This window comes from Centruroides sculpturatus, unplaced genomic scaffold (assembly GCF_000671375.1).
Source record: "Centruroides sculpturatus isolate CEXI.00-Female unplaced genomic scaffold, Cexi_2.0 scaffold52, whole genome shotgun sequence".
In the NCBI taxonomy this organism is placed as follows: Eukaryota; Metazoa; Arthropoda; class Arachnida; order Scorpiones; family Buthidae; genus Centruroides; species Centruroides sculpturatus.
The window spans coordinates 411,896-427,407 of NW_019385745.1; the positions used below are offsets into that span (position 1 = coordinate 411,896).

Consider the following 15,512-nt stretch of genomic DNA (forward strand, 5'->3'; position numbering starts at 1 on the left):
TTTTTTAAAAATTAAAATAAGTGTAATCTAGGTACGCTATTCCGTCACAGTTGGTTGAATCATGTGTTGAGAGTTTGAGAGGAATAAATTAAATGTTGAGAATGACATGAGGTTGGCGTTAACAAAAACTCACCCGCGAATTTTAAGGCTGGTTAATAACATACAATTTCAACAATCGCATTAAATTATTAGACATAATTTAAAATAAAATTATACTAAAAACTAATTTCGTTGTTTTTTTAATTACCTAATTAAAAATGTCTTTTTCAATAGTATCGGGGTCGCGGGTCACTTGGCTTTTATAAAAAGGGGTCGCCACCCGAAAAAGGTTGGGAACCGTTGATCTAGCCCGATAACATACGGCATTGGTTGGCTTGTAGTTACATAATGTATTGGATTTGTAGTGATGTTATTTGCTATTAGCAGTTTATAAAATTATGAGTGAATGCTTGAAACAAACAACAATACTGTATCTGCTCTTTAACAATGACTCATTGAGAGAAAGGTCATTCATTAATTTATGCCTATGACAATGTTTTATTAATACTGTCTCCTCAATGCAGTAAGGAGTCTGATCATAAAATTGGAAACTCTTAAAATGTTGACTACTTGTATTTAAAACAATGTTCTATTTCCCAGTCCTGTTCCAATGATTTGAGGCATGAAGTTATTCAACTTGTTTAAAGTGTTGTTAATTTCTTGTTCGGTAGAAAATGATTTTGAAATTTCAATTTGGCGTTTCTTTTGCTAAATATGAGTCGAGAGGGTGTTTTGACAAAATTTGCTTAGACAGGACATTTCTTAAAAAGGCAACAATCCAGTATACACAGGACATTTGTCAACCCTAGCTGCAAAGTATATGGCTGATTGTTATTGAAATATGAAGGTTTTCTATATGAAAAATGAAAAGATTGAAGAAATAATGGGTAGACCATAAAAAATTTGACAAGTTACAACAAAATGCCCTATTTGTAAATTTATAGCTAAATTAGCAGATGAACTTGGTGTTGCTCAAACAAAAATGATAGCAAAGATTAAGATCATTAGATTATAGCCGATCTTACTCGTTTTCACCAAGTGCAAGAATTAGGTCCCCCCCTCTTCTGAGACTAATTAGAAAATTTTTAGATATCTGCTTACCACACTGGGATAACAATGATTAAGATTCACAGCAACCACTAACCAGTGTATAGTACCACTAAGTGATAAATAACAAATGTTTTCATAATCCCTTCTGGGTTCTTCTAGTTTACTAAATTTGAAAAATAAGTTGGATCTTCTCGAATCATTCATAAATATAAATTCGAACATAAAATTGAACATTAAGACTAAGAGTTCGAATAAAGTGAATTTATGTGTGTGTGTTCCCCATGTCAACTTTATATACTACAAGTTCGGACATATGCACCATGTATTTCGCTGACCATGCGAATGCGCCACACAGTCTTGTATGCGTACATGTCTTGCTACCCACTAGCTGTTGACTAGCTGTTTTAGCAAAGAAAATGAATGGAAGAAAAACTTAACTCACGAAGAGAAAGGTAATTGCCAAAAATAATTAGTACTTAATTTTGAAAGTATATCCTCAGGTAAAATTTTACTGACTGATCTGTCAATCAACATGTAAACGAAGTTATAAGGTAAATGCATATTGATAATGAGAAATTCATCCTAGCCTGCATATTACTCAATAAACAAAACTTACTCTGACACCTTGTAAACATGCAGCCAAATTTATTAACGTCTAACATTTTCGGTCATGTTAAATGACTTTTATCATTCATTCATTCATTCACTAGTTTAATTGTACATTTAAAACAAGGTACAAAGTCCTGCCCCGCAGTGAGCATTACAAGAGCATATCCGTTACATAGTTGCACTGAGTTACAGTATTCACTAATGAACAAAGCAAAGTGAAAAGAAAAATAAAATAAAACACAATGACAATAAAAGACCTGAACAAAATATGCATCAGCTTGCTGCAGCATATAATAGATTACCTATCTGCAGGAATATTTTCACAAAAGGAGGTTGCAGTAAATACAATAATTCTGAAAATAAGTGTTTAACAGCATTTATCCCGTGCAGAAAATTTGTAAGACAAAGATTTGAGAATCCCATGAATCCATATATAATAAACGTACAAGTCAAAAAAACAAAGTCCACACAGCTAGTAATTGTAAGTATCAATTCCAACACTTTAAACCCCAAAACAGAGGAAGATCATGAAGCTTACATATTTCTTACAGTCGACAAACACAAATGTATATAGAGAAGCGATGATCTGCTTGTATCAGTTGTTATACTAAGAAGCAGAGGTAGCACTATGAATTAAACAATGACCTTTATCAAGAAAAAGCTTTAAAATTTGAATACTTAGTAATTTGCATAAACTAATAGGCTTTTTGAACAATATTCTATTGAAAATTAGGTGTGCCATCTTATCAATAGCTAATATTAAAACATGAAGATAAAATAAAAACATAAAAATCAGGACCATAAAGAGAAAATAACTACAAACATCAAAAAGAAATTAAGACATCTGAAATATAACATATAACATAACATAAAATAACAAGGGCATATAGTAATGTAAAAAGCATTTGAGCTGTCTGTTTCTTAAAAATGCTTTTTATGCTGTATCCATTTCTTCTGTTTATTAGGGTTTATATCAAGCTTGAACGACATGCCGCCAACACTTTAGTTAATTCTCGAAAGTTGGAGAGATGTTTTTGGTTGGCTTTACAGATCTGCCATGCTTCTGCGTAACAGTGGTGCTTAATGTCCCGAACTACTTGTATTAGTCTTGCTTGGTCCCATTTGGCTTTGACTTCTTGGGGTCGGCTAAAACGTAAGTGGCCAGTGCTGCATAGTTGTTTACTTCTTATGTTTCTTTGGCGTTCCACTATCCTATCCTTGATAGATCTTCCAGTGGCTCCGATATACATTAATTTATTTTGTTGCAGTGTGTTCGTAATGGGGATTTTATAAACTCCAGGAAGTGTGTTCCTTTGGTCTCATCTTTATCTGATCGTCATAATTGGTAAATGGTAGGGTTCCTTTTATATATGATTCTTTTGTTCATAGCTTTTCCGATCGTCTAAAGCAGTGTTTTTCAACCTGTGGGTTGTGACCCCCAGGAAGGTTGCAAAGCCTTACATGGGGGTCACGGGTAAAAGAAAAAGACAAGTGTTTTGTAGGTCCTACACTACAATAAAAAAACTACAATCTCGGTGAGAAGGCTGTGCCTGTTTATTTTACAGTACAATTGGTTTTTTGATCAATATTTAGGTCTCAACAGAAAGAAACTTAAATACGTAGTTTTTAAAATCATTCACTGACAGTTTTAATATGGCCCTGGGGGGTCGCTGGAATTTTTTAACTTGTAGAGGGGTCGCTTATTCAAGAAGGTTGAAAAACACTGGTCTAAAGATATTATTCAACAATGCTCTATATTCTATCATTGTAAACCCCTCGGTATTAGGTACTTTTCTTCACTTGCAGCATTGGCTGATAATAGCCTTAATATTGACCCTGTATGTCTTGGCTAGCTTATATATATAATTCAGCTCTTCTGTTCTGTCCTGGGTATTGTTACAATGTGAATGGGTTCTTGTGATGAGTGCTTGGAATGCTGCTCGTTTATACGCTGGGGGTCGTGGGAGATCCAGGGAATTAAAAATTATACATGACAGTTAATATTTGTTGGTTGCTTTTTCTTTCCAACACAGCATTCAGTCTGTTTAGCATTGATTTTACTAGTTTTTCTGTGATGATCAACTTAATTTTTGACATTTTTAGTTCATTTTTGTTACTAATATATGTTTCTGAACCTTTTTATCTAATTGATTCCATAAATGTTTGATTACATTTAGGTTGTGAGACTGATCTGGTGTCTCAATCACTTTTGGACAGTTGTGAAGTAGCCACTGTTGAATTTTATAAAACTTGCATTTTGGATCATTATTCTGATGATAAAAATGGAAGCTGTTCAATATACCTAGATTTTCTGCAAAAGTCTAAAAGAATATTTAAATATCCTTCTCCATCAATAAACATATCTTCCAATTCCAGAGGTGGCATAAGGCCCAAACTATAATGCTTCCTTCATGCTTTACTGTTGGCATAATTGGTTTTCTTCATTCAGTTCATAATTTGGCCTCTTCCAAACTGTAGTTCAACCATTGGAATCAAAGATGTTAAATTTTATCTTTGTCTGCAACTACCATGTGCTTCAACATTCAATCTTTATCCACCATGTTTTTTGCAAACTGCTAGTGAGCTCTTCTGTTTCTTTCTTTAACAAAATTTTGTCTTGACAACTCTACCATTATATCTACTTTCCTACAGAATTCCTTACCGTTTCTGGGTGAATATGACCTGTAGTTTAATTTCCAGTGTAACTCTGCTGCAAGTTTTGGTGCACTTGCTTTAGGATTATTTTTACTTTCCCAGCTGTTATTTATATGTAACAAGGGAAAGTATTGGAGTTGTGTCAAATTTGATCTTTGAGCTTCTTTTGCAAATCTCCACATTTTGAGACCTGAATAAAAAAAGTAAAAATAGGGGAAATTCCATGTGTGTGTTGGCATCTATTTTGTTTAATATTTTAGGATGGAGTAATGAAGAAACAAACTTTGGAAGGTAGCTTGTATAAGGCAGCCATACACATTAAGTAAATCCTTTGAGGATTTACTTAATGTGTATGGCTTAATGTGTAACCGCACATGCCTGACCTTGAGGAAATTCAGAATTTCCAGTCACCCACACACGAGGAAGAAAATCTCTGTCAGTCAGTCGGCCATGGCATCTGATGACAACATAGTGGCCGTTCTTTGATGTTTATTGGCAACAAATTCTATTAAAACTCACATGAAAAAACATGTGCATAGAAATCTATGGTGTAAATAGTAGTAGTAGTGGTTTGGGTAGCACTGATCACAAAATTAATTTTTCAAGAAAAATCTTGGGCTATAGATTCTGTTAAAAAGCATCAATTATCAGCGAAAGATCAATGGCAAGTCGATGTTACTACCAAAAAAATTCATGGATTAAATTTATAGATGAAAAACCATCGGATATAACTGGCTGGATCAAACATATTAATTTAAAAACTTATTAAATTATTTCTCAATATATAACGAATTAAATTTTTAATTTAATTTTAATTTTAATTTTAATTTTTATTTAAAGGTGGATAGATAGGAAAAAAAATCTTTTTAAAAACTGGAGCTACAGTTATTTAGACATTGAACTTCTTGGGTGACCAGGATCAGATAATATTAAAAAGAATTGTTATTACCACAAATATTTTAAAAAGCATTCTTCTTTTTGCAATATTCTATCTTACGAACAATTCTTAATTGAACAAAAAATAGATATTTTCAAAATCAATACGGTGTATAGATATTTAATAATTAAGTAGCAAATATAATTTAAATAATTATTATATTAAGCTATTTCCCTATTTTACTTTGTCTTACTGTTAAAATATTATTTCAAATTGTCTTACACACTTCCAGTATCTGTTCAGTTTTCCCCCCACACACTACTCAAGGTCAGGCATGCACGGTTAATCCTCAAAGGATTTACTTAACGTGTGTTCCTTAACGGATTTACTTAACGAACGAGGATTTACTTACGACGTTAATTAAGTAAATCCTCAAANTGAATTGAGAAGTTTTCTAAATATTAATATAATGTTAATTTACTCAATAATTTTTGATCTGAAAATAATTTATAACCTGAAAAATTAATTTTCAGGTTATAAATAATAAAAGTTAATAATGTTATAGAAAATATTCTTCCAAACATTCACGAGACATTGTTCTCACTACTCAGTGGCCTCTCAACTTAAATTATGATCACCATAATTTAAGAAGCCATTTGCTTCTATTGTACTTAAATAGTTATGTAAAGATACACATTTATAAAACATCTTTATAAATAAGTATTATTTTTGAATATTTTTAACTGTATTTTTTAAACTCTTCATAATAAAAATGATTTAAAATTTCCTTTGTTTAGTTCTCAAGATAAAGGAAATGAATCTGCTACATCAGATGAAACGTCTCACTTACATTCAGACGGTGAGTATGGTAGGTTTGTTATGTATTTAATATAATTTGATATTTTGTTAACATTTAGAAATTAATTAATAAAAGTTGTTGGCGACAACATATTATTTATTAATTATTATGTTTCATTTAGATATGAACATAAAGAATTCAACAATTACTTACTTTTGAAGTTTTTTATATTTATTTTTGTCTTTGTAACTTCTACTTTTGGTGAGTTTTCAAAAATTTAACATAAAGGGATACAACAAAATATTGCTTGCCCATCAAAAGGAAATTACTTTTTGATATCCTTAAGTACCAATAAAGCTAATAAATTTATCGTTTGGTGGTAATAATTAACACCAAATATAACACTGAATATAAGAATACAACATTGAAGGATATTTTGTCAGATCTGTATGTATAGTACCAAGTGTTGCATATTTGATATAATAGTTGCATTAGATTCATTTATAAATATTCCATCTTCTGTACTGGTGTAATTTTCACATATGACATAAGGACTGAAAGTTTAAAAAAATGAAAAATAAGAAAAAGTTCAGTAGCTAACAGTTTTCCCCAAATGCTTTTCCTATTTAAATGTCAACAACTCTTAATTAAATACAGAAAAACTTCAATTTAACAGAAAAAAAATTGAAGTTTTTCTGTATTTAATTAAGAGTTGTTGACATTTAAATAGGAAAAGCATTTGGGGAAAACTGTTATCTACTGAACTTTTTCTTGTTTTTCATTTTTTTTTTTTCCTCCTTGGAATTAGGTGGCAGAGCTTTGGAGAACAGATTGATCATGGCTTCAGGTCCATCTCAGCCAAACATTTAATTTTTAGGTGATATTGTTTGAGATAGTGCATTATTTAAGAAATTTTAATTTTGTTAATTTATTAGTGATCTGTTTCTATTGCTTTATATAAATTTTATGTAACCAATTCCTTACACTGATGATTCTGTTTCACCTGAAGAATAACAGAATACTTGCAAGGATTGACTCTATAATAACCAGTTAACACTAATTAAAGCAGACAAAAGCAGAGTAGTCATTTTATTGAAGACAGCTTTGTATGTTAAGAGTCTTGAAGCATACATCAATTTGACTGAATGCCAACAAAGTTGATTACTTGTGGATGTTGCAGAGAAAACTCATTAAATTAACACATACAAAGCTGGCCAAGATATTACATCTGACACATGCTATTATTCATGGGCTTGACATCTTGCGACTCTGCTGTTGCTAAGACCACAAGCAGGCAGACAACTTGTTTCAATTGCAGGCAAAGCCAGATTGCCAATTTTTGCCATTGAGAAGTGTATACATAAGCAGAGCACTTTAAGGGCTATAAATACTCAGTCAAAAATCTCTTGTGATTTTTGACAGATATTACATGAAATTGCTTTGATAGATAATGAACATATTACTGTTCTAGATTTAATTTCCATGTATCTATTAGATTGTAGCCATGTTTCTATGCTTTGTGTTATTTTTCAGATTATTTCTGCTTAACAATCATACCACCAATAAATTTTAGATTTGGTTCACACATTATGCTACACTCCTTTTTTACATCTAACAAACACACTTATCTGCAAAGATGAAGCATTCCTATGGGAAGTCCCATTTTGGGACCAATTTGAAATAGTAGCAAGTGAACTAGAATCTAGAAAATTCCAGGAATTTTTGCCAGGTATTATTCTTTATGTTCATTTATGTGGATGACGTACTAATTATGTGGATGATGAGATGAACAGTGTATTACAGGCATTTAACAACAACCCATACAGATTGACTTTAAAACTATACCAACTTAACAACACACAGACTTATTTCCTAGATATTGCTATCAATTTCAAAAATGGGCTGGTGAACACAAATGTCTACTACAAGCCTAGCTATAGGCTCCCTGCCTATATGTTTTGCACTACTGATTGAGACCACTTGCAGTAAGTAATGAACTTTGTAGTTACAAACAACAGGGTTATGGCTGAGCTAATGTGGCAAATTTGATAAATTTTTCCTCTGGAATAAAGAAACAAAATATTTGTAGCATGGTAGGATGTAATACTTCTTACAGTAATACCATGGGTAGTTTTTTTAATACTTTCTGAATGAAAAAAATAGAAGAAAGTTATAGATTAATGAAGTTAGAAGAAAGGCATGGAATAATGCTGTATGGAGGTTTTATTTTTGTCTATCTTCATTAATTATAAAAGCATTCCAAAGTTTTGATGAATATTTTATTTCCATCAAAACCAATAAGCAATAATGTCTTGTCACTGTCTCTGATAATGCCATCTGGAGAAAAGTATAGCTGTTGCATTTCTGGGCAGTACACTCTTTATTGAGCAGATAATATCTGTAGAGTTTTCTATCCATATATTATATTTGGATCAGCTAGAGATATGTGTTGGTTTGTTTTTCTATATCTTTTTATTGTTCCAAAAATCAGACTAAGCCTTATTGCTTGCTTGTATTCTTTATTTTTTAAACCATTGTTGTGCCTTTCTGTGAAATTTAACACTGATGAGTCATTGTTTACACAGCTGGATGACCTTGAGAACATCTGGTCTCGGATTTCCCGGGACATTCTCATATACGTCTCGGGAGGACAAGGGTTTAAAGTAGGGTGAATATGACCAACACGTAAATTTTTAAATATTTTTTAAAAATTAAAAATTTTATTGCGATTTCCGACCCCCCCTAATTAATTAAATTAATATAAAATAAAATATATTAATTAAAAAAATTGAACTTTTGGAGGTCATTTTTGACATCAGAAAGCAGCTTTAAATAACTTTACCGAAGTCAAATCCGTGCGCTACAACTTAGGAACCATGAAATAAATTTGATAAAAAAACTCCCATTAAAAAACAACTGAGCCTTAATTGAGCCTTATCAAAGGCTCATTAAAATCGTGATAAAATTTTTCGCGCGGACAAAAAATTTTGAAAAAATTTGGGGACTTAAAAAACATTCCAAAAATTGAAAAAAAAAAATTTTGTCAAAAGTGGCCTTAAGGACCGGGTTTTTCGTAACGCTACGTAAACTTGACGAGTTATCTCGTCATTGGGCGTTAAGGGGCTGAAAAAATAATATACTGTATAGCCATTAAGTTAATATGTTTATGTTGATTCTTTTATTAGTTCCTTTACATCCTATGTTGTTGACAGCAAATCTTACATGTACAATACTGTTTTTTTTTTCCAATAAATGTTAGAGCTTTAAGTAATGTTTGCATTAATATTTTTATTTTAAACATAAAAACATACATTTTTATAAAAATGTATGTTTTTATGTTTAAAAATTTTAATTATATTTTTAAAAATGATCTTGCGACATCTTGACACACATCTTGAATCATCTATATATGTATATAGATGATTAACTTTCCTTTGAGCAGCTTGTTCTGGAATTTGTTAACTAGATTTATGTAAGTGCATTTGTGGAATATATTTATCAAAAGCTATATATTTTTGAATATTTTGAGCAACATTATGAAACTGGCCTTTTTATTTTTATTTTTTCCTGCTTTAATGGATTTTCTACAAAAAATATTTTTATAAAAATTGTCACTGTTTGAAAATGAAAGTTATTTCTTAAAACTATGTTCATAGTACCTATGTAAGTATATATATTTGTAACTATGTTTTTCAAAATTCCATTGTAAGAGGGTGCTTTACCTTAGTGCCATCTGATTTAGCAGGAAGGGTATATACCACTTTTTTTCCCAGCCATCTCTAATGACCCAGATACGTCTAAAGTAGCCATATTCAGGGCATTAGTAAAACAAGCATATACACATTACTCTACCATTAATGGTGCAGCTTGGCCTATGTGACCCTTGCGCCATAAAATACCAACCAACCAACCTCTAGCATTAATGATACCATGAAAGAGCTGGAGCATGTAGGAAAATTTGCAATCAGACACAGGTACAGTAGAAGTACTTGTCAGTAGCATAACATGCAGGTTGGATTGAAACATTAGATTACAGCCAAATCAAATAAACAGGGTGACACAACCACATTCACAGGCAGGTAAATGCATAGTTTTAGATTACTATAGTAAACTAAAATCCACATATACACTAATTTCTAAATATATAGGCACTCCTATATCATACAAACATGGGGCAATGATATGCCAATTATTAACTAAGGATAACGATTGCAATCACATAAATAAAGTCCCGGGGTGTATTCTATCCCTGTTTATGACAGTTGATTTGATAGACATCTTACCTACATTAGTTCAACCAGCAGGTCATTAGCACATAGAATTAGAGAACATTAATACGATATCAGCAGAAATAATATAGTGTGCAAGTGAACTCAGGGTATCAGCAAATTTGGTGGTACTTAAACTTAAAAAACTGATCTATGAGGAACACAAATTATGAACTGTGGAGATAGAGATTTTTAAATCTACATTAAGAGAACAATGTATTAATAGCAGAGACTGTGTAATGCTATCCTTTGCATGGTGATCGTTATTTAATGACCTTCACTGTCTAAGGGGCAAAAATGTGACATGTTGTAAAAACATGGTGTTGTCATAGCCTGTAGGATTATTTTGTTTATTTTTTGTTACTTTATTTTTATTAATTGTATTCTATTTTATCTTATTTTTAAAAAAATATTATTATGTAATGATAGTGATAGTTTTACTTTTTTGGAGAAGTCGGGTGTACATGGTCCCTTTACAGCAGATACAAAAGGGAGCAAAAATATTTTATATTGGGGCCACAACTAGAAAATTGGCTTGCCACTTTCAGGAACATCAAGAGAATATCAAAAACTGCAGAACCACTATCAAACTTGCTAGAAACAGTTTAGAAAATGATTACAATGTATTATGGGCTGATACCATCTTACTTCAACAGTGTTCAGATTCAGGGTTGTTTTCATATGGGAGTTGCTTTACATAACATTTAATTCATGTAACAAACATTCGCTTGACCTTCCAGCAATAAAGCACATGTTATACACAAAGTTAGTGCAATAATTTTTGTTAGAGTTAATTCTGGATTATACATTTTTTGCACCTTTTTATTTCTGTTTTATTTATTTATTATTATTATGTTGGGTTTTGTGAGTTATGCTCGGTTGACACTGGTAGCAGTGTACTATGCCAGACCAGAGTCAAGGCATAGTAGCCAAAACAAAACATAATTTCAAAACTGTCTGTATTCAGGAATTTCCTAACAAATAAGACATATATTCAATATAGTGATCTTCTGTTGTGTGATGTATGTGTTTCTACTCAATTGTAATGTGCCCGAGCTTTTGTATAGTATGTGTGCTATGACACCTGTACAAGAGAGAACAACAGGTACAATAAGTACCTTATGCATCCTCCACAGATGCCTTATTTCCTGGGTGAGTTCTGTGTACGTGCTGATTTTTTTCAGTGCATGTATTTTGCACATTGTGAGTGTTTGGAATGGCTGTCTATAATGTATGTAATTTTATTGTGTTTGTCAATGAGTGTGATGTCTGGTCTGTTGTGGTAAATTGTTTTATCTGTGATTATGGCTCTGTCTTAATACATTTTGTGCATGTTGTTTTCCAATACTGTCTGTGGAATGTATTTGTAGTATGGTTTGTGAATGTCTACCAATTTGTGTTTCTTTGCAAGCTCTTGGTGTATTATATTTGTTACTTGATTGTGTCTGTGTAGATAATCCGTCTGTGCCAAGAGCTTGCAACCAGAAGTGATGTGTTGTATAGTTTCTGGCATGATGACACATCAGATCATGATGACAAATGACACATGCAGAAAATGACATTTTCTGCATGTGTCATTTGTGAATGTTGTATCTTTGAGTATGTATTTTCTGTAGTTTTTAGTATATAACCTGATCCTGATTGGCAATCATGAATCCATCCATCTCTCCAAAGAGGCATCCTCGATCTAACCAGCTGTTTGATGCAGTTTTGTCAACAAAATCCTGGGCCAGGTCATAAGGATGCCTGCCATGAAGTGCCTTTTGAGCTCACAATTGCTTGATGGTGTCTATGCTTTTTATATGTTGTGTCATGTCTGTATGATGTGAGTGTAAATTTAATGGTGTGTTATTTGATTCTGCTAGAATTACTGCTATATGTAATTGTGTTGTTTCTTGTAGAAAAACTCTCACAGTGACTGTATTTGTTTGTAGTGAAGGTCAATCAGGCCACGTCCGCCTTCTTTATGTGAATTAAACTGTTGAGGTACTGTCAATGAGAGTGTGATCTTTCATATAATTTGTGTGTTGTTGTATCTGTTGTGTAACTTGTGGCTTGATATGTTAGTGTTTTTTGTGGAACATTATGCATTGGAATATCTTATTGTGAATACTTGTTCTTTTCTGATCAACAATCTTTTGGTTTAATGATTAAAACTTTTGAAAAGTTCTAGAATGCATAGAACAGGATATTCAAATAATTTAAAACATATAGAAGCTGAATAGAACTATAATTCTATCTTGTTATTTCATCAGAAGGCCTGTGAATGAAGCCAAAAATGTTTGAAAACACAAATGTGCTGAAAATTGTATAGTAAGTTTATACAGTGGAACCTTGCTTAACGAGCATAATTCGTTCCAGAATTTTACTCATAATGTGAAACACTCGTTAAGCGAAAAAATTTTTCCCATATAAATTAATGTAAAATATGATAATGTGTTCCATGCAAAAAAAAAAAATACTCAAATATTTTATGTATAACATTTATTCAAAGAAAATTATACAATATACATTGTTAAGGAGTGTTAATCATCATCATCTTTTCTTCTGGTGTGAAATGAACCAACCTGGAATGTGAATTTGATTTTTTTCAGAGAACCAAAAAAAAATCTAAACAATGTCTGATAAACACACCAAATGATAGGCCAAACTCTTGGGCTATGTAAAGGCTATAATTAAATATTAGAAATTAATTAATTTGACTAGAGGTAGACGATTGTGCTGCCATCTCGTATTAAATTTAATTATAAATAATTAATTTTTAATTTAGACATTTATGGAATTTAATTTGGAATTGGTCATTAAATTAATTACGAGATGGCAGTGCAACCGTCTACCTCTAGTCAAATTAATTAATTTCTAATATTTAATTATAGCCTTTACATAGCCCAAAAATTTGGCATATCGTTTAGCATGTTTATTATATAACGTGCTATGGTTGTTGATGTTCATATGTAATATGTGTGAACACAAGTTTGGAAAAATGTGTGATCATAAGCGACATTAAGATGCTAGCAGAATGAGTACTAAACACAGACTGATGGAGCATGTGCACAATCTGGGACTTCCCCTCTCCTCATCACTCGTTATGTGAAACGTTGCTCGTTAAGCAAGTCATTTTTTTACAATTTGTTTTGCTCATTATGTGAATTACTCATTATGAGAGGTGCTTGTTAAGTGAGGTTCCACTGTAGTATATAAAGTTCAAGCTTCTGTGGTGTTTCTATCAACCCTTTGCTCTGTAACAGTGAAATTTGATTATTTTTGTGTGAATTTGTCATGTGATGTCTGTCTATTACTGTCTTTTCTGTCTCAAGTTTTGTAATGTAGTAAGTATGAATGATGAATTTGTTCATATCTTGTTCATTTTGTCTGTTGATATGGTTTTCTAGCCTTGGAGGTCAGTGACTGTATTGTTGCTAAAGTAAATTGCCAAACGATCGCCTAAATATCGGGCTACTATATGGCTAATTAAATGATTAGAATAAAGTAATTTGTCATTAGAGGTAGGCGTTAGGTGCCATCTCTTAAGTAAATTAATAATTATTAAATTAATTTTAGAACCTTCTGGAATAAAAGAACTGGCCCGGGACGAGGCTTGAACTCGTAACCTCCGCTTGCTGTGCGGTGCGCTTGCCACTTACACCACCCAGACCCCGAGCGAGTCTTTGCTTCCAGAAGTATATTAGATTAGATATAACCTTACTTCGTTAAATACATCACTGACTGGGGACGACTTCATCGCCCACGACCCCAATGGTACTCGGCCAGCTAATGTAACACTGGCGAGGTGTATATATATATATATATATATAACACCAACTTAAAGCCCGAATAGTATATATAATAAATTACCAAATGATCGCCTAAATATCGGGCTACTATATGGCTAATTATGTGGCAATTTATTATATATACTAAAACCAGGTGTTTCTAAATCAGCCATTTCTAACATGGAGAACATACTGTTTGGCAACTGAATCAAGTGCTGCTTGTGGGTCATTTTATTTCATTTCTCTTGATAGACCTTACTAGCATAGCTGGCCCTACTGGAAGCTTAAACTCCCACTGGTGCACTATGGTTCAGTGGAACTGTTGACTCTTTCACCTTATTAATTAGGTGACTAACAAGTGTAAATGGAAATGAAGCTTTGATAAAAAAATTTTCCTCTTGATAGCTAACTTGTTCAAATAAAAGATGTGCATCCTTAAATATTATTACAGGTAGCCCTCAGTTTACGCCGCAGTTCCGTTCCTACAAAAGTCAGCGCAAATCGAATTGGCATAAAATGAACTCGTATTTACAGTGAGGTATAGGGTTAGGTTCTACATAAGTGAAAAATAAGCTAATAATTTTGTTTATTAATACAATATAATACAAAATACATATAAATTTTTAATTTTTAAAATGTATTTTATCATAAAATAAATATCATAAATGATGGCCCATGAAATGGGTTGAAAACATTTGTTTAGCTTAATAAATTGCTTTTTCAGTAGTAAGGTGTGTTAACTTTATAATGTTAAAGAATCTGAGTGTGAATAGGAGAGCATAAAATAAAGTAAAATGTTTTTATTTAAAAATTTTAGTTTCGAATTTCTTACGTTGTTCGGAAAAAGTATCCATCTTTAATTGTTTACATTTTTGATTTCTTTCATTAAGAATTTCGGAATATGGTCGAATATGATGCTCCTTTTTACATTTGCACTTCGCTCCCAACATTGTCTAACTCGTAAACTTCATCCGTCAAACTTTCCTTAGTTGAAAGGATACGTTAACCCGATGTAGAGCTACAGATGAGCGAAGACACTGATTGGTCTACCACCGGTCACCGTAGCACATATATAAGGTCAGTTTGAGCAGGAAAATTCAAGGTGGCTAAGGAGAGATAAATATCGTCTGGCCAACGAGAAGTAGATTTGTCTCACTAACTATAATTTGTGATCGCCGGAAGTGCTATTGCGTCGTAAGGTGTTTTCCTGAATGAACTGATATGGGATACATTCATTGGTACTATCGATTCAGACGCCATTTATTGGACTATTAAGTTTAATATCTTGACTCATGGGTACCTAAACATTTAGTATTTTAATATTAATTTAATGCAAATGTATACATACCCAATAATATTAAACAGAAAAAAATAAATATATTTAATAAAAATCTTTGTTTTAACGAATGTACAATGTCGCGGCTCGGTAAATACGTCAACAC

At 32.1% G+C, this 15,512-nt stretch overlaps 1 protein-coding gene across 5 annotated transcripts in view; it reads left to right on the forward strand.

The window, feature by feature from the left end:
• The window catches only part of LOC111641721 (upstream stimulatory factor 2-like), a 109,346-nt gene that overhangs the window by 11,126 nt on the left and 82,708 nt on the right, over positions 1 to 15,512 (forward strand). For 3 of the 5 annotated variants that reach the window (XM_023387930.1, XM_023387928.1, XM_023387931.1), the window contains exon 2: positions 6,028 to 6,098. In XM_023387930.1, coding sequence (XP_023243698.1) covers positions 6,028 to 6,098 — 71 coding nt within the window. The remainder of the gene's footprint in view (positions 1 to 6,027; positions 6,099 to 15,512) is intronic. The other 2 variants (XM_023387932.1, XM_023387929.1) reach the window with 1 other exon arrangement.